General features: G+C 47.7%; 1 protein-coding gene across 2 annotated transcripts; it reads right to left on the bottom strand.

Moving 5' to 3' along the window:
* Positions 1 to 2027: 2027 nt before the first annotated feature.
* LOC123451584 (peroxisomal membrane protein PEX14-like) lies at positions 2028 to 4397 on the bottom strand. Of its 2 annotated transcripts, none has more exons than XM_045128265.1 (7): positions 4253 to 4397; positions 3411 to 3643; positions 3255 to 3300; positions 2950 to 3011; positions 2764 to 2808; positions 2615 to 2683; positions 2028 to 2487 (listed from the first exon to the last, which is right to left on the bottom strand). In XM_045128265.1, the coding sequence occupies exons 1-7, from the start codon at positions 4302 to 4304 to the stop codon at positions 2272 to 2274; spliced, it is 723 nt and encodes a 240-aa protein (XP_044984200.1). In that variant the 5' UTR covers positions 4305 to 4397; the 3' UTR covers positions 2028 to 2271. The 2 variants fall into 2 exon arrangements, with proteins under 2 accessions (XP_044984200.1, XP_044984197.1); XM_045128262.1 differs by lacking the exon at positions 4253 to 4397 and adding an exon at positions 3693 to 4200.
* Between the last annotated feature and the right edge of the window lie 14669 nt (positions 4398 to 19066).

Genomic DNA, 19066 nt, shown 5'->3' with positions numbered 1-19066 from the left:
TAGGGTTGTATCGGGTTTGGCGTTGGTCCCCCGTTCTTCTCGTGCGGGATTCTCTCCTTGATCAGGTCCTCTTCGTCATCAATTAAGGGCATGGTGGGGGCATCAACTACTGCAGTTTGTTTGTTGAGGAGTGCCCAGGTAGCGGGGCTTCTCCGAGGCCGTGGATGTAGTTCCTCGAATATGGCTACTTCGGGGCTCCCCATGAAGAAGGTGTCGTCATCTTCCCTCGGTCTCCTATGATGCTCACATTCACGTCAACACCTCCCATGACACAGTCGCATCCCCACCCTCCTCCAATGCCGAGAGCGAGGCAAATTTGATGTTTTGAGCGAGGACATGGCGCTCGAAGAAATGCCTGAGAGATTTTTTTCCTTTTTTGTTTTGCAATGATTCAATTGAATGATCAATGAGGTGATGCTATTGTACTGAGCAAACAGAGTGAGATGAGATTTTTGAGATCATCATGCAATTGGACCAAAGACACATCTTCGGCCTCCACGACATTACCATGATCATGGCGTATAACAAAGAAATAAGAATGAGTGTCGAGTCTGAGGTCGTCAACCGGATAATGAAGAAGGAGGCTTGGAGGTCGTGCATCTACAAGACTAAAGAAGATCTTGTTTTCTGCGAAGCTTGGATAAACAACTCTATTGATGCCACGGCCGGAGCAGATTAAACGAAGGACACATTTTGGAAAAGCATTGAGGAGTACTATGCCTAGCCATGTGCCCATTCCCTTCAACCGCCCAACTAGTTCTTCCACTCACTGTTGGTGTGTCATCCAAGATCAATGCAACCGGTGGTCTGGTTGCATTGATCAAGTGAACCTAGAACCGTCGAGTGGAGTGCCCATCAACAAGTACGAGTCCATCATCCAAGATACTTACAAGCAAAGGAACACTAGGGGTGGCGGCAACGGATTCAACTTACATCATTGTTACAAGGCTCTTATGGGAAATGAGAAATGGGCAAGAAGGAACTATGAAAAAACATCGAGGAGGGCAAGAATTAGCATCTCTCCTCACAAGCGATGACTTGTTAGATAAATCTTCCACTTCTCAGACGCAATCGGACGGAGCAAAAAATGCAAAGGAGAGAATGAAGAATGGAGTGGTGGAGCATACAAAGAAGAACTCATTACAACGGCGGAGGTGAAGAGGGCGTTGATGGCTGAACAAAAGGAGTAGAAGATGGCTCAGTTCTACGAGATAAAGATGATGGAGACAAGGTGCAAGGCAAGGTGGGGGACTCATGAAAGAACGGTGCAAACGGAAGAAAAAAGGCTTGCAATTGAGGAGCAAGGACTTGCAATGGAGGCCGGTGAGAAAATGAGCAAATGGAAGATTGAGGAGCACTGCCTTGCATTGGGTGTTGAGGAACAAGGAAACGAGAGGGCGGCCAAAGTGTGCTATCATGTTCATGGATCCAGCAAAATGGACTAAAGGGTGAATATTCGGAATTCACTCATGGAGATATCTTGCCAAAGTCATTTGGTGGTGGAAGAGGTGGTGATGGTGGTCGCAGTGATGATAGTGGTGGTGTCGGTGGTGATGGTGCGAGCGCATGATTTGGCTGCTATTGATGATTGCTTTTGATCCACAATGTGCTAAGTTGTGTTTTTTCGGAATGAACTTGTTGGACTCATCTTTTGGCTCAAATATGTTTACGTTTTAGTCATTTCTTAGATTGGATGAAATATGATCATGTTGTTGAAGTTTGTGAGTTTGTGTAAAACATGGTGCATTTGTTTGGAATATTTGTGCAAAGTTTGGAAGAGATAGCAAAAGAAATTTTAGGGGAACGACCAGGTGCACAAAAGTTTAATCCCTCGAATTTTAGGGTCGAGAATTGTGAAATTTGAGTGGGTTATTAAGGAAAGGGCAAGGGTTAGAGATGCTCTAAGAGAACCATCTATTTAGAAACGAAAGGGTTAGTGTTTTGCCTCTCCCGTTTTCTAACTTTTGCTTTCCATTGTTTTCTATGTATCTTTTCAAGAAGAAATGACCATTTTGCCCACCATCTCATGATCACACTAACCGGTTGTGCTTTCTTAACATTAGAGATAATGTGTCAACAAGTAAGGTCCTCATTTCCAGCAATAATCCTATCCCAGCTTCCAAAGGATGCCGCTGCCCCCCTAAACTAAACCAGTTTCTGATAATCCTGGGAGATACAGCAATGTGGTGCTGGAATCTGAACCAGCATCAGGTCGACGCTGATTCACATCATGTCCTGATCCCGCTGCTGTTCGTCTATGCGTTTCCAGAGTTACTGCTCCGGCGAGGCATCAACGTCGTCCACGCGGGCTTCGGAGCCTGTAGCTGGCTCTGCCGTCAGCATCAAGTCCCCGTGACCGGGGCTGTTGTTTGATCCCGTGGCCTGGCTGGTGCTGTTGGTTCGAACTCCCGATGTCGATTCGCCAGGGTCGCTTGTGTGAGCTTTCAGGTCCAGGCCGGAACTTTGTTGGCCTTGCTTCTCCCACGGCTGTTCAACAGGCAATAGAAATGTGAGCCAACCATAGTTCCGAAGCAAGCCCCACAGGTAACATAAAGATACTCTAGAAGCCTATACTCGTCATCAGATCGATTAGTCCATAATTTAAAGTGTAAACCTTGGGCTTGGGTGCCATACGGGGCTTCGAGATTGGCTGATCAGGGTTTGGTGGCTCATCATTAATATCCTATATCACAAAACAATAGCGTTACAGAGTCCTCTTGTTGCAGCAACAATTCTTAGGAGACAAATAGAAATTAAGAATACCTGGATATCATCTGGCCGCTCTCCCCTTTGTATCATTTCCATAACCTGCCAAGTGTCAAGTGTTAAGTCCAATATGAGAGTATAGAGACAACTTCGGGTTCAGAATCGACATGTTCAGACTGAACTAAGTTGCTCATGCTAATGTGAGTGTGTGACAGAACAAAAGCAACGCTGAAGACAGCCAACCTCCATATATGATTTTGGGTGCTGGGGCACCACAGGGGTTACAGTTTCAGGGTCAGGACTTCCTACAAAAGTAAAGTAGGAATGTCAGAGAAAAAAAGGAATGTCTTGATGAAGCCATTTACAGCAGCGCTGAGGTGAAGATACAACTGAAAGGGGAAAGATGATTTGGAATCACCATTTACTTATACAGAACAACAAACCAAAAAACAACCAATAACCTTGAAAGGATCCACGGTGACATCAAATTATAACTAAATAAACTCGGAGGCCTTAGAATCACTAGTAAACTGACTGTTATTGCATACCTTGAGATTCACACATGTTTGAATTTGTAGAGTTTGAAGGTGGGCTCTGCAAATTTCAAAAGTTCCAGTCATTTTTTTTACAGAAGTGAAATTAATGAAAAGAGCAAGTTGAGGATAACCAGGGACAAGTGGGTGATGAAAGAAAAAAGAACTCACAAGTAAACGTCGAAATGCTTCTTCGATTTCGTCCACGGTGAGCCCTTTATTTTCCAGGAAGGAACGCCTCTGGACATCAGAAGAGGCCACGACTTTCGGGTGTCCCAGAAAAGTAACGGCGTTCTGAACCAGCTCCTCCCTCACCGGTTGAGAGGTCGGGACAGCCGCTTCCCCTCTTATGTCTTCCTGCTCCTTTGCGCCTTGCGGAGCACCATTAGTAGCTTCTGGGCTACCTAAAGGGCGGAATGCAGTTCAATGCTCAATCTGGTTTTTCTGGGCTACCTAAAGGGGAGGCGGAATGCAGTTCAATGCTCAATCTGGTTTCTTCACCGATCATCAAGAAACACCGTCAAAGGCATCGCATAAGGAGGCAGCCCAGTGTTCGACGGCCATTCAGTATATTATGCGGATATAAATGCACAAGAATGCTACTAGCCTAAATTAGTCTATAATTATCATGCTGCCCCGCCCACGCGATAGTTGAAAGAATTGGTTCTAACGGGATGTATTAAATACTCCAAGCAATAATCATAGTTCAAAAAAAAATTCTAGCTAATCAGGTGAAACCGTGAAACTATCCAATTGCTCTGGTGCCCTGTCGCCACTCGCCACAGATGAATCATACCTAGGGTGAACCTAACACTACCTAGGGTGCCACAACAAGGAAATCTGCGAAGATCACCGGATGAACTGGGAGCCTAACAAGGTAGCTAACCAAGCAACCAGTGCGAATTCGCTTGCTCTTCCGTAACCTTAGCAGGCTAGCAGCAGCAGCAGCGGAACCAAACGAGACGGAGGCGGAGAGAGAGGAGGCGGAAGACGCGGTATGCGAGGGGGAAGACCTGGATCCGGCGCCTCGTCGGCCGGGGACGCCGCCGCCGACGGATCCGCCATTAGAGCAGCTTCGCCCCCGAGGATAAGATGGGAAGAGGGGGAAGGACCGAAGGAGGACGAACGGGCCAGGCGATGGACTGGAAAGGACTTGCGTGTCTGTGACTGTGACTGACGTGTGGGTCCCGCTGCTAGTCTTGGACGGACCGGGCTGGCGGGCTCTACTGGGCTTCCATTTCCTTTTCCGCACCACCACCTCCAAACCGCCGCGCCACCTCGGAAGATCACCGGATTAATTGGGAGCCTAAGAGCATCTCGATCCGTGTGGCTTCTAGTGCATCCGGATAGCCTTTTTGGCGTTTTGTCGATGTTATTTTTGGTTTGGGCCAAACGAGTTTTCAGCCGCGTCCCCAGATTTCGTCCCTCAGATGTTAAATTTTTCAAATTTCTTTTTCCCGCTGCTCAAAAACACGCCGCGAGTTCGGCGATCGGTGCCATAGTTCGGCGATCAAACACACCAATAGTCCGACGATCAAAAGGAAAGGATAAAAACGGATCACACGGCCGACTCAGCGGGGTGCGGCTCCTTTACCGCGGGACTAGCTGGGGTTGTCGTCGGCATAGACGGGCTCATCATCGGTGCCGCCGGGCTGTTCGTCGTCGGCGTAGTCGGGCTCACGGTTGGCGTACGCTCTGTGTGGCTAGTCGCCGTTGCGGTCACCGTTGTGGTCGCCGTGGTCGCCGCTATGGTCGTCGTCGACGCTAGCATCTGGCTTAAGATGAGGCCGCGTTGTACTATGTACCACGCCTTCACCTTCTCGTCCATCATCGACGTGTCTGCCCCTATCGAGAACTCCAGATTGGTGTTTCTGTTTTTCGCAACGACGTTGATCATCAACGCCGACCATCGCTCATCGGGTTTCTCCTCCCTCTTGGCAGCGCTGCTCTTAATATCGGCGATACATTGCTCGATCAAAGCCTGCAGCCGTTGGGCAGCGGGCGCCGCGTCCCTCGCCGCACTGCCTTTTTTGTGCCATCTGGGCGCCCTTCTGCCGTAGCCGAGGCAGGCGTGTCTGGGTTGTAGGTCTTCTAGGCCTTGTCGATAGCTGCTACTGCAACAAAAGACCTTCCAACGGCGCCAGAAACAAGCGTGCTGACGGGAGACTATTCTTGTCTTGATACTCCTCAGCAACGGCATCAGGAATCTTTCTGCTACGACTACGCCTTTAGGGATTTCCTTGGCAAATATGCAAAGGATTCCCCCATGGCCTTGGAGCCTTGCGTTGGTGTTCCCTCGAAGCGGAAAGGATGATGTAGCACAGCGGCGGTAAGTATTTCCCTCAGTTTTGAGAACCAAGGTATCGATCCAGTGAAGGATTATCACAAGTACCTGCACAAACACAAAGAGCTTGCACCCAACGCTATAAAGGGGTTGTCAATCCCTTATGGATTGTTTGCCAAGTGAGAACTGAAAGCAAAAAGAAACAAAGCAAAGTAAAAGCGAAAATGGAAACGATAGGTGTGAATAGACCCGGGGGCCGTAGTGTTCACTAGTGGCTTCTCTCATGAAAGCAAGTAGACGGTGGGTGAACGAATTACTGTCGAGCAATTGATAGAACCGCGCAAAGTCGTGACGTTATCTATGGCAATGATTATATCTATAGGCATCACGTCCAAAACAAGTAGACCGATACTTTCTGCATCTACTACTATTACTCCATACGTCGACCGCTATCCAGCATGCATCTAGTGTATTAAGTCCAAAAGAACAGAGTAACGCCTTAAGTAAGATGACATGATGTAGATGGACAATCTCATATCTACGATAAAAGCCCATCTTGTTACCCTTGATGGAAACAACACGATGTGTGCCTTGCTGCCCTTTCTGTCACTGGGAAAGGTCACCACACGGTATGAACCCAAAACCAAGCACTTCTCCCATTGCAAGAATCATAGATCTAGTTGGCTAAACAAAACCCAAGACTCAGAGAGACTTACAAGGATATCAAATCATGCATATAAGAAATCAACAAAGACTCAAATATATATCATAGAAAATCTGATCACAAATCCATAATTCATCGGATCTCGACAAACACACCGCCAAAGAGGATTACATCGGATAGATCTCCATGAAGATCATGGAGAACTTTGTATTGAAGATCCAAGAGAGAGAAGAAGTCATCTAGCTACTAACTACGGACCCGTAGGTCTGAAGTGAACTACTCACGAGTCATTGGAGGGGCGATGATGTTGATGAAGAAGCCCTCCAACTCCAAAGTCCCCTCCAACAGGGCACCGGGAAGGGTCTCCAGATGAGATCTCATGGAAACGGAAGCTTGCGGCGGCGGAAAAGTGTTTTCGTGGATTCTCTGATTGTTTCTGGATTTTTAGGGAATTTACAGGCCAAAGACCTAGGGCAGGGCAGTGCCAGGGGGGCCACAAGCTTGGTTGCCGCGGCCTCCCCCCTGGCCGCGGCAACAGGGCTTGTGGGCCCCCTGTGGGCCCACTTGCTTGGCCCTCAAGCCTCCCGATCTTCTTCCGTTCTGGAAAAATTTATTTCGGGGATTTTATTCCGTTTGGACTCCGTTCCAAAATCAGATCTGAAAAGAGTCAAAAACACAGAAAAAACAGGAACTGGCGCTTGGCACTGGATTAATAAGTTAGTCCTAAAAAAGATATAAAAGGTAAACAAAACATTCAAAATTGACAAGATAACAACATGATACCATCAAAATTATAGATACGTTTGAGACGTATCAATAGCGAGCCGAACTTCCCTTCACTTATCGCACGAGTCGACCTCATAATGCTACCGCCGTTCTAAGCAAGATAAGGTGCATAAAGGATTAACATCACATGCAATTCATAAGTGACATGATATGGCCATCATCATGTGCTTCTTGATCTCCATCACCAAAGCACCGGCACGATCTTCTTGTCACCGGCGTCACACCATGATCTCCATCAACGTGTCGCCATCGGGGTTGTCGTGCTACTCATGCTATTACTACTAAAGCTACGTCCTAGCAATATAGTAAATGCATCTGCAAGCACAAACGTTAGTTTAAAGACAATCCTATGGCTCCTCCCGGTTGCCGTACCATCGACGTGCAAGTCGATATGATCATCTCATACATCCAATATATCACATCACATCGTTGGCCATATCACATCACAAGCATACCCTGCAAAAACAAGTTAGACGTCCTCTAATTGTTGTTGCATGTTTTACGTGGTGACCATGGGTATCTAGTAGGATCGCATCTTACTTACGCAAACACCACAACGGAGATATATGAATTGCTATTTAACCTCATCCAAGGACCTCCTCGGTCAAATCCGATTCAACTAAAGTTGGAGAAACCGACACTTGTCGGTCATCTTTGAGCAACGGAGTTACTCGTAGCGATGAAACCAGTTTCTCGTAAGCATACGAGTAATGTCGGTCCGAGCCGCTTCGATCCAACAATACCGCGGAATCAAGAAAAGACTAAGGAGGGCAGCAAAACGCACATCACCGCCCACAAAAACTTTTGTGTTCTACTCGAGAAGACATCTACGCATGAATCTAGCTCATGATGCCACAGTTGGGGAACGTCGCATGGGAAATAAAAAAATTCCTACGCGCACGAAGACCTATCATGGTGATGTCCATCTATGAGAGGGGATTTCCGATCTACGTACCCTTGTAGATCGCACAACAGAAGCGTTAAGAAACGCGGTTGATGTAGTGGAACGTCATGACGTCCCTCGATCCGCCCCGCGAACCGTCCCACGAACCGTCCCACGATCCGTCCCACGATCTGCTCCGATCTAGTGCCGAACGGACGGCACCTCCGCGTACAGCACACGTACAGCTCGACGATGATCTCGGCCTTCTTGATCCAGCAAGAGAGACGGAGAGGTAGATGAGTTCTCCGGCAGCATGACGGCGCTCCGGAGGTTGGTGGTGATCTAATCTCAGCAGGGCTCCGCCCGAGCTCCGCCCGAGCTCCGCAGAAACGCGATCTAGAGGAAAAACCGTGGAGGTATGTGGTCGGGCTGTCGTGGCAAAAGTTGTCTCAAATCAGCCCTAATAGCTCCATATATATAGGATGAGGGGAGGGGAGGCTTGCCTTGAGGCTCAAGGAGCCCCAAGGGCTGCGCCACCAAGGGGAGGAGGAGTCCTCCTCCAATCCTAGTCCAACTAGGATTGGAAGGTGGAGTCCTTCTCTTCCTTCCCACCTCCTTTTTTTCTTTTCTCTTTGATTTTCTATCTATGGCGCATAGGGCCTTCTTGGGCTGTCCCACCAGCCCACCAAGGGCTGGTGCGCCACCCCAAGGCCTATGGGCTTCCCCGGGGTGGGCTGCCCCCCCCCCCCCCCCCCGGTGAACATCCGGAACCCATTCGTCATTCCCGGTACATTACCGGCAATGACCGAAAACCTTCCGGTAACCAAATGAAGTCATCCTATATATCAATCTTCGTTTCCGGACCATTCCGGAAACCCTCGTGATGTCTGTGATCTCATCCGGGACTCCGAACAACATTCGGTAACCAACCATATAACTCAAATACGCATAAAACAACGTCGAACCTTAAGTGTGCAGACCCTGCGAGTTCGAGAACTATGTAGACATGACCCGAGTGACTCCTCGGTCAATATCCAATAGCGGGACCTGGATGCCCATATTGGATCCTACATATTCTACGAAGATCTTATCGTTTGAACCTCAGTGCCAAGGATTCATATAATCCCGTATGTCATTCCCTTTGTCCTTCGGTATGTTACTTGCCCGAGATTCGATCGTCAGTATCCGCATACCTATTTCAACCTCGTTTACCGGCAAGTCTCTTTACTCGTTCCGTAATACAAGATCCCGCAACTTACACTAAGTCACATTGCTTGCAAGGCTTGTGTGTGATGTTGTATTACCGAGTGGGCCCCGAGATACCTCTCCGTCACACGGAGTGACAAATCCCAGTCTCGATCCATACTAACTCAACGAGCACCTTCGGAGATACCTGTAGAGCATCTTTATAGTCACCCAGTTACGTTGCGACGTTTGATACACACAAAGCATTTCTCCGGTGTCGGTGAGTTATATGATCTCATGGTCATAGGAACAAATACTTGACACGCAGAAAACAGTAGCAACAAAATGACACGATCAACATGCTACGTCTATTAGTTTGGGTCTAGCCCATCACATGATTCTCCTAATGATGTGATCCCGTTATCAAGTGACAACACTTGCCTATGGTTAGGAAACCTTGACCATCTTTGATCAACGAGCTAGTCAACTAGAGGCTTACTAGGGACAGTGTTTTGTCTATATATCCACACATGCACTGTGTTTCCAATCAATACAATTATAGCATGGATAATAAACGATTATCATGAACAAAGAAATATAATAATAACTAATTTATTATTGCCTCTAGGGCATATTTCCAACAACCTGACCCTCGACATTGGTGCCGCTTTCCGGGCGAGCTACGACCTCCTCGATGATGCCATGCCACTTGTTGCAGGCCGTCTGGATCGTCGACCAGCGGTTCTCCATGTCCTTCTCGCCGCGGTCCATGTGGATGCTGGCGAAGTCGGGGTCGGCCAACTTGTGTTCGTCGAACGCCGTTTTGTTTCTCCCCTAGTACGTGTCGCTATTCTGATTCGTGTTGGTGATCGGTCGATGCTGACAGTCTTCCATGCTTCGGCAAGGAACTCGTCTTCCTTGGATGTCCACTTGATGCGTGGTTCGGCCGGCTTGGCGTTCGCTGCTCGCTTTCTCTTCCTCCCTTTCTTCTGCGACACTGGTTTCAGTTCCACCTCCACCGCCTCATCCTCTCCCTCATCCTCCTCGACGTCGTCGAGCTCTCATCAATGTCACCGGTGGTGTCCATTGTTTCATCTTGAGCACCAAACTCTGGGTGAGACGAGGCGGCGACGGAGCCGCCCGTGATGATCTCATCCATGTCGGCGACGGCGTCGTAGTTAAACTAGAGCGACGAAGTGGGCACGAACGGAAGGACGCCACGGTGCAGGGACGGCGCAGGTGAGGCTGCTGACGAGTATGCCGACAGCGAGTAGTTGTACTGGGTGTTGAGGATGGCGCTGAACGCGGGCGAGGGAGTGTGCGGGTCGTAGCCGAAACCGGTGGGGGAGGAACAATGCGGCGCGCCATGCGGGAAGGTGGTGTTTGGGATTGAAGCCACCATGCGCGTCACCGTCGGAGTAGCCAGGCGAGTGCACGTACCCCTAGGGCGACATCGTCGGCGAGTGGGTAGCTGGCGCAACGCCCTCGAGACCCCTCCATGCGGCGTGCGGGTTGCAGCCGGGCGGGTTCATCATCCTCGTGCGGTACATCTCTTCCTCATCGTCCGCCGTCGTCGCCGCCGCCTCCGTCGCCTTAGAGCATGGTTAATAGTATAGCCAACTGCTGGCTATAAGAGCATCTCTAGTAGAGCCCTCAAACCCTCAAAAATAACCGTTTTTTTTTACAGTTTTCATCGGAAAAACGGCGTAGACTAGAAACCTTAAACCCGTAAAAAAATTTAGAAGTCCAACCCTCAAACCCCTTCCCAGCCTGTAGAAGTAAGGGTTGGGAGGGAAAACTGCCCCCAACCCGTACTCCACTTCCCACCTCGCGCGGGAGGCAATTGGTTCCCCGCACGCGCGAGGAAGTCGCCTCGGCCGCCGCTGCCCCGCCGCCGCCCCGCGCTCCCTCTGTGCCCGGGCCGTCGCCCCGCCGCCCCTCCGCGCCCCGGCCGCCGCCCTCCTTGCCCCGCCGCCCTCCACATCTCGGCCGCCGCCCACCGCGCTCCGGCCGCCGCCCCTCCGCGCCCCGGCCGCCCTCCGCATCTCGGTCGCCGCCCACCGCGCCCCGGCCGCCGCCCCGCCTCCCGGGAATATTCCATTATAAGGGTTGGGTTTGAGGGTTCGAGTCTTTGCCCCTGTTTTTCAACCCTTAAAAGTGTCAAAAATGGACAATTCTCAACCCTTAAAACTGGTTTTAGATTTAAGGGTTTGAGGGTTCTACTAGAGATGCTCTAAGCAGTCTTATAGCCCATCTTATAGCTAGCTTGTACAATAGTTAGCTATAAAAGAATACTACTTTTATCATATATGGCCCACCTTTTATTCTCATAAATCACCCAGGAGCACGTGCTAGAGCAGCTGACTCTTCACGAAGAGCCCGCTTCCCTTCTCTCTCCTCTTCTCTCTCATCCAACTCAGTAAAAATATAGTATTTTAATCCTTACAGTCTGCTGACTGTACCTTATTGTACTTGCTCTTATAATAGTGCCATTTCCCACGACTCAATACATAATGACGGAGACCAACTTTGGTTGGGTAATCCGGTCAGTTCGTCGATGATCAGCAAGTATGATGGTGGGAGGACGTGGGGAGATAAGGGAATGTGGCGCTCGCCTTATGTCGAATCCTAGGTCACCATTCTCACATACCCACACGGCCACACATCACTTCCTCCGAGTGACACAAACAATCACCCCACACTAGCGGCATCGGGGACATATAGGTGAGCAGGGAAGTCATGCATTCTCCCACCCGCACCATCGTCCATGTTTTTCTTTTTTGACGGGCGCACCATCGTCCATGTTGATCCAACACTGCACTCAGAGACTGGGACAAGCGCCCCGACGATGTTCCGTCAATGATGAACTTGATTTGCCACAGGTACGACCATATAGCATGCAGGAGAACCTCTTCCAGCACAAGGAAGTCATCCTGGAGCCAGTCCGAATCACTTAAATATCATCCATATGTCCATGAACGCGCTTGGTCAATAACCGGACAAAAGGAAGGAAAAGAGTAACCCCAACCGAACCCTTCGTATCGTCCTATATGATCGGGTTGTCCACGAACCCTCATATCCATATCAAATATATGGAGGATATGAGGGCTCGCGGACGCGTCAGTCCGTCACATAAGACGCGACCTCACTCCGTACCATATTTTTCTTTTCTTTCTCTCTTTTTCTTTTCACCAATCACATGCAAGTGACCGTACATATGAGGAAGAAAATGAGGAATGTGGATGCGCGAATGAACAAATAGGGGACACGTCCGGTCACCGCATCCGCGGACTTTTGAGGGCTCAATTTGCAAGTCGTGGTTGTAGATGCTCTAAGAGTGTGTTTGGTAGACTGGACCAAGGATGCATGAGGGCAGCAGTTCGCTTCTCAACCCACTTTTGTCTGTTTGATTGGGTGTATGAGCTCTACTCAGCATGGTCTATCTGATGCAAAAAGAGGGCCTCAGCATAGCTGAGCCCAGCACCCCCGCGAAGGCGAGTTGAGGAGAGCTATGCTGAGCCCAGCACCCTCACCCCGCCTCGCCCTCGCCCCGCCGCTCCCCGGCCACCTCGTCCTCGCCCTCCCGTGCCCCTCTCGAGCCCCGGCGGCCTCGCCCGAGCCCCGACGGCCTCGTCCTCTCCCTCCCCGCCACGTCTCGCCCCTCCCGAGCCCCGGCCGCCTCGCCCTCGCCCTTTCCCTCCCGCGCCCCTCCCGAGCCCCGTCGCACCGCGCCCCTCCCGAGCCCTGGTGGCCTCGCCCTCGCCCTGTCGGCCCTCCTCTTCCTCCTCCCGAGCCCCATCGGTGGCGTCGCCCGTGTCCCGCCACGATCCGACGGCCTCGCCCTCTTCCTCCCCGTCGGGACTCCTCTCCCCGCGCCCCGTCGGCCCTCCTCTTCCTCCCTCGCAGTGCACCTCTTCCTCCTCTCTCTTCCTACCAAACAAAGTCTCATCTGAGTATGTATCTCTCCCTAATAATAAAGCAAATACGGTTTCTTGTCGTTCGTCATGGCATTTTTGTGAAAAAGTCCCTCCATTTTCAGTTAATCAATCCACAGTCCTTTCTTAAGTGGGGAAAACGTTTTGTCGTGCCACTTTTACAAAAAGCCCCCGAAGTTTCCTGAAATCAACCCGTAGTCCGGATTTAAGTCAGAAAACGAATCTTTTTTGCACTGTTCAGAAAACCCCCTGATGTTTCAGGTAATCAACCCGCACTCTGTATTTTAATAAAAAAACCCTAAATTTTCAGCTAATCAATTCAAATTTAATCTAAAACAAAATTACCCATATCTTTTAAACCGTAACTCCGATTTTAATATGTTATATATGAAATTTGATTAAAAAAATATGTACAATCTAAATAGGATGTTATTTTCAGCAGTTGAATACTTCTTAAATATTATTTTTGGTGCAAACTTAATCTGTAGTGTACGGTCCTTTTTTTTCTCTCTTTCCGGTGACGATACGAATTGCAATAAACATGCATTAAAATAAAACCAAATTGAGAGGAAAGAAAACATCGTTAACCACACATGCTCACCTTTGAAAAACCTCGTGGGAAGAAACAACATATTTTTCATCTTATTCCGAGTGACTGTACATTCAAACGCGTTTTCGTTGTGTGAGCACTAAAGCCATCGTCGGCAACACAAATGTGATGTCATGTGAAAATATATTGCGTTTAGAGCGTGTGTTATTTTCTCTTCCGTTGCAACGCACGGGCTCTTTTGCTAGTCAATATATACATTACTATCAAACAACGTCAAATGCATCTACTCAGCATGTTTACACTGCCCATATTTTAGATGAGAACAACCATGCTAGATAGGGAATGCAATCAAACATGCCCTAAGAGGACTAGTGTAGTAGTCACGCTGGCCGCTGCGAGTTTAGCACGTGGCCACACGATTAACACCTTATGTATGTAACTAGGGGTTGGGGCGCCACCGGGTGGCGCCTCCTGAGAGGAAGTTTGTGCGGTGCAAGATTGACAAGCGATCCTTTCATCTTTTTTTTCTCTAATTGCTGACGATCATGCACATATAAACAAGGAACTTGCGATAGAATTTACAACTAATAGCAAAACAAACAACCTTTGAAGAAACAACAATATTTTAGAGACCTTGATCCCCTTGGGCGATGGATTACTTCCAACCAAATTAAACACTATATCATACGAATAACAACAGAAAGTTGTAAAACCAATCTGTCATAGAACCAATTGTAGACATGAGGGGCTAACAAGTTGAGGCTCGGCCAGTAGTGGAAGTTTACGACGACACATCACTTATTGTCTTTGCTCCTGTTCACCGGCTGAAACTCTGCTAGCAGCGGATGTTTACAACGATGCAAGTGATGCTGTCTTTGCTCCTCCTGTTCGCTGGCTGCTCTGTTTGATGCTCCGCAGCTGTCTGTCCATCCATGTGGTGTCTTTGATCTCATCAACAGACTCTTGGTTTGGTCATCACCTGAATTGTCATCATACTATTTTTGTTACTGTCATTTGCATAATGTAAACTTATAGCTGATGCAAATAATGAATGTTTTCTATTAACACCCTATCTAAAACAAAGCTAACTATAATAAATTAGAGAGGACAAATCAATAGTTTTCAATGATGCTACCAAAGAATTATAAAATGTTATTGATAGCACACATCATAGACTGCATTGATATTCATAACTATTTCAGTGATGAACTGATCTTTATTTACCTATTGTATATTTTTATCTTTCGCCAAACTCTAAATTATATAACCTTGGCAAGAGGTATCCCTAAACCTGCACAACCTCAGGTTGTGCTATTAACACCCTATCTAAAACAAAGCTAACTGTAATAAATTAGAGAGGACAAATCAATAGTTTTCAGTGATGTTACCAAAGAATTATAAAATGTTATTGATAGCACACATCATAGACTGCATTGATATTCATAACTATTTCAGTGCTGAACTGATCTTTATTTACCTATTGTATATTTTTGTCTTTCACCAAACTCTAAATTATATAACCTTGGCAAGAGGTATCCCTAAACCTGCACAACCTCAGGTTGTAGTTCTGCCCGATCTATCTCCTCCAATACCCATAGCACACCGAGAACCAGTAAACGGAATGATGTATTAAGACCAATGATAATTCTCAGGCAGGAGGTAACATAATTAACACTCTTACTTCTAAAATAATGGCAGACAAGTGTTTGAGAAAAGTATGAAAAAACTTACTCAATCATGCTGTCCTGAGATAGTTCCTCTGTGCTGCCTGGTTGTTAACCGCCCTAGAATGTTACTCTGAGTTACCATGTTGTCTCCTCATCCTAGTCCCTTCCACAAATAATTGCCTAGTCAAATTACTACATTAATGGCAAGCTTGTTTCCCTTATTTTTCAGCCAGAAATACTACATATCTACCACCTGTATGAATTGTCAGCGTAGGTACAACATTGAATCAATATATAGAAACCAAAGGCTACACGAACAAACATCAAATATATTGATAAGATCAAAAATATTGCAACGAATCCACAACTGGTAACCATGTCTAATGAATTCTGGTACGACTATATACATGCTTGCCAATGATCAAAACCACAAATTCAGAAGCCTGGACTAGCCTGATGTAAGGACATTGAGGCGGCAACAAGGTGTAAGCCTTCGTTGTGCCTGTTCGTCCTTCTGAAGTTGTGCTCCGCTCCTTCAGCCATGTCTCACCATCTTGCCAAGCCATGTGGGTCATCTTATTGACCCTGCCGAACCCCACCATGTCACACCTCTCGTTGGACCTCTCCTCCGCCTCCGATGATGCCCCGTCATCCAGCTTGGTGACCCAGCTCTGCGTCCTCCCACTCTTTGGCACAGGGAAGAAACACGCCCTGTGGTCGTCAATCCATACCATGGCGATTTTTCGAAGGTAGCAGCATTGATGGGCACCATCTGCATGACATTGTACAACATCTTTGGGAGATTAAATCGCAAATCTAGAACGACACTAAGCAACTGAATCATACATTATGAATTTTGACTGTATGCCTCAACTTGAAATACAAGATTGGACGTACACCGTATAAAAAATATCTACAGCAAGAAACAGTAGACATACTCTACACCACACTCAAATAAGCTCTCTCCTGTTATATCACTCAAAAAGTAAAATAAGCAATCAATTTTCTGAACCCAAGCATACTCAAATAAGAATAATAAAATGAGACGAAAAGTACATACTACCTTGTCTCCAAAAAAAATTTAATGTAGAGGGCTATGCATGATCTATAATAGTTAATAAACTACAGGATACACATTTCCAGTCTATAGATCTAGCTCAAGGGGAATCATATGTGAGCAAACAAGGGGAGTAGTTTATACCATGAAAGAACTTCTCTCCCAATAATTCAAAATTCATAGACTATATTACATGCAGTTCACGTAACATATGAATAGAAGGTAGAAAATAGCCACAGAAGGAAGTACCTCCAACATTGGTTAAGGAATATTGGAAAGAATAAGGCATGGTGGTCGGTGAACACGACCTGTGGAAGGCATTGGTCACACAATTATTGGAATGCCAAACCAGGAATTAACATGGGAGTAGAGAACATGCACCACACATATTTGTAAAAAGGCATAATAGCACAACGCAAACAGGGAACTGAACAATAGACTACAAATAAGCAACACCAAATGTTCACTGATGGCATCAACTAAAGTATCAGAAGAAGCTATCTCAGTTAAATTAACCAAGACATGGTGATTTCTCACCATCCAAAAGAACTAATCTTGTAGATAAATTGATCTGAGAGAAATTTCTGGTCATATACTTCCTTCGACTTGGTCAAATCAGAACATAGTCCTGTTGCACATCCATGTGCTCCAGCGTTTGCACTTATCCCCTAACGAGAACGTGAACATGAAGGTAAATAGAAGCAATACCAGGCATGAGAGGCAAGGGCTGGAGCTGTACCTAAGCTGGGATGTAACTTGTGGCTGGGGGTGAGGATGGTGACGACGGCTAGAGGTGGTGGTGGAGGCGGCCAGAGCTGACCGGGGCGATGACCTCTCTCGTCGGGGCCGGTGGCGAGCCACACTCCTCCCGCTGAGCACCGAGAGGTCGGGGAGAAGGAGACCACGCGAGGGCGAGTGGAAGCGGATCATCGGATGTACGGTAATCATGAAACTACCAAATTTATGATGTATAGTCAGAACATGTTAATAGCTAAGGTTCAATAAGCAACTTTAAAAGAATACTTCTAGAAAGAAAAAGCTTAGTGTGGCAGAACCAAGCTCTACCCCTAGAGAAGGAAAAAAAGTCAGCCAATGGCTGGATAACCGAATGTATAGGACCCTTTTACTGCAGATTCAGTGAGATAGCAAGGCATGTGGCCCGATGATATATTCGACTACCAAAAGTCACAGAAGTACTTCCTCTCAAGTCAAGTGGTTGATGATAGAACCGTTAGTTCATATGATTACCCAATCCAGGTATCATCAATTAGATTGTTTGCATATCAGATCAAACAAATGAGTAGGGAAGCAGTCTATACTGATCACAGAAGATAGCTTGTAGAAGATTTTGAAAGAGTAACTTGCCCTTATGCAATTAAACTCCACCTACCTCTAATCTGAAATGCAGTAAACGTAGAATCCTATCTTAATAAACTGACTAACAGAAAAGACGTGTTCAGAAAACAAGTTGCAGATCAAGTTGTAGCACATAAGAGAACAATCATAGATAAGATATCATGATCTAGAGTTAACAATCTGCTTGGTGGTGCAGGGGCAGAGGCCATGGCGTTGGAGGGGATGAGATACCTGCAGATGAGGAACAGCGGTGGAGGACACAACTCGGGCCGACGAGTTGCTGCTCAGGGGCTGGGAAGAGAGCAGAGACGACGGGAGTAGGCTCCGGGGTAGGGGGGGGGGGCTCGGGGCAGGCCGCGCCGCCACCGTCGGCGATGAGGAGGAGGACGTCGCCTCGTCCCGTTCCGCGGCGGGCTCTGGCGGCATCCGCTCGTACCAGTGGCTGTGGTGCTCTGCGCGCAGGCTGCATCCGCTCGGACGGCAGGCTTCGCGGAGGGGGAACAGGTCGGACGGGAGGCTCGTGCGATCTGGCTGAGCACCGGGGAGGACCGTGCCCGCGGCGCTGAGGTCGGAGACCAACACCACTACCGGTGCCCACAGAAAGAAAGAGCGCAGCGGCGGCGGCGGGGATGAGCGCGGCAGCGGCAGTGGGGAGGAACACTGCGAGTGGCGGCGGCGTGGCAGGCAGCGTGAGGAGATCGAGAGAGGGAGGCGGACCTGGAACGGGGGGATGGGGCATGGATTGTTTTTGGATTTGTCGCCTAGCTTGTCCGACGTGGATGCAGCAAGCGAGCGCCCATACTGCGTACGTTAATGTGTTGGATTGTGTGATTCGCGGTTGTTTGCATGTTCTCGTGCGAATCTTTAATTTCTCTCACACAGGAACGAGTGGCTATTGTGATCGAGGTCCGTTAGTGACGGATGATTCCCCGTTCATGCTCATCAGAGCTTGGATTTCATCTTGTTCGTCTCCTACTTTCCAATTTGCTATGTATATTTTTCTTTTTTGCAAGGTCATTTTCTTCACAATTTTTTTTAGCCGTTTCACATTTTTTTACTATATATGTGCTCCTAATGTTAGACTTGCGCATACACGACACATTTGACTCCCATCAACTAAAGACACATTTGAGCCAATCACATTATTGAGTTTTGGTTTATTTTGATTTTTTTGAGAAAACGCATATGCACGTAGAGAAAGGATAGTAACGTGTCCTTGTATGTTTTGTTTTAAAAAAAAAGGATACGACTATCCAAAGCAGATTAGCCTTGCACACAGCAATCTCCTTCTCTGTCTTGAAAAAAACCTTGTCCAGCAAGAAAGAAAGGAGATGTATAAATAGCAGGCGCAGACGAAGACGAAGGCATACACATACACAAACCCCATCCCTCATGTTGTCTAGCTTAGTTGCGATCCTACATCGGCACGATCAGAGCAGGGAGGAAACAAATAAGGATCG

The sequence above is a fragment of the Hordeum vulgare genome, chromosome 1H, assembly GCF_904849725.1.
Source record: "Hordeum vulgare subsp. vulgare chromosome 1H, MorexV3_pseudomolecules_assembly, whole genome shotgun sequence".
Taxonomy (NCBI): domain Eukaryota; kingdom Viridiplantae; phylum Streptophyta; class Magnoliopsida; order Poales; family Poaceae; genus Hordeum; species Hordeum vulgare.
Note: the sequence above shows the minus strand (reverse complement) of the source record. Positions and strands in the feature narration are given on the sequence as shown.

Bases quoted from the DNA above. Each gene is read 5' to 3' on its own strand.
- LOC123451584 (XM_045128262.1), bottom strand. From the start codon at position 3,747: ATGATCGGTGAAGAAACCAGATTGAGCATTGAACTGCATTCCGCCTCC. The intron at 3,644-3,692 runs GTAGCCCAGAAA...TCCGCCCTTTAG, and splicing joins GCATTCCGCCTCCCCTTTAG to GTAGCCCAGAAGCTACTAAT. The intron at 2,684-2,763 runs GTATTCTTAATT...TTTGTGATATAG, and splicing joins AGCGGCCAGATGATATCCAG to GATATTAATGATGAGCCACC.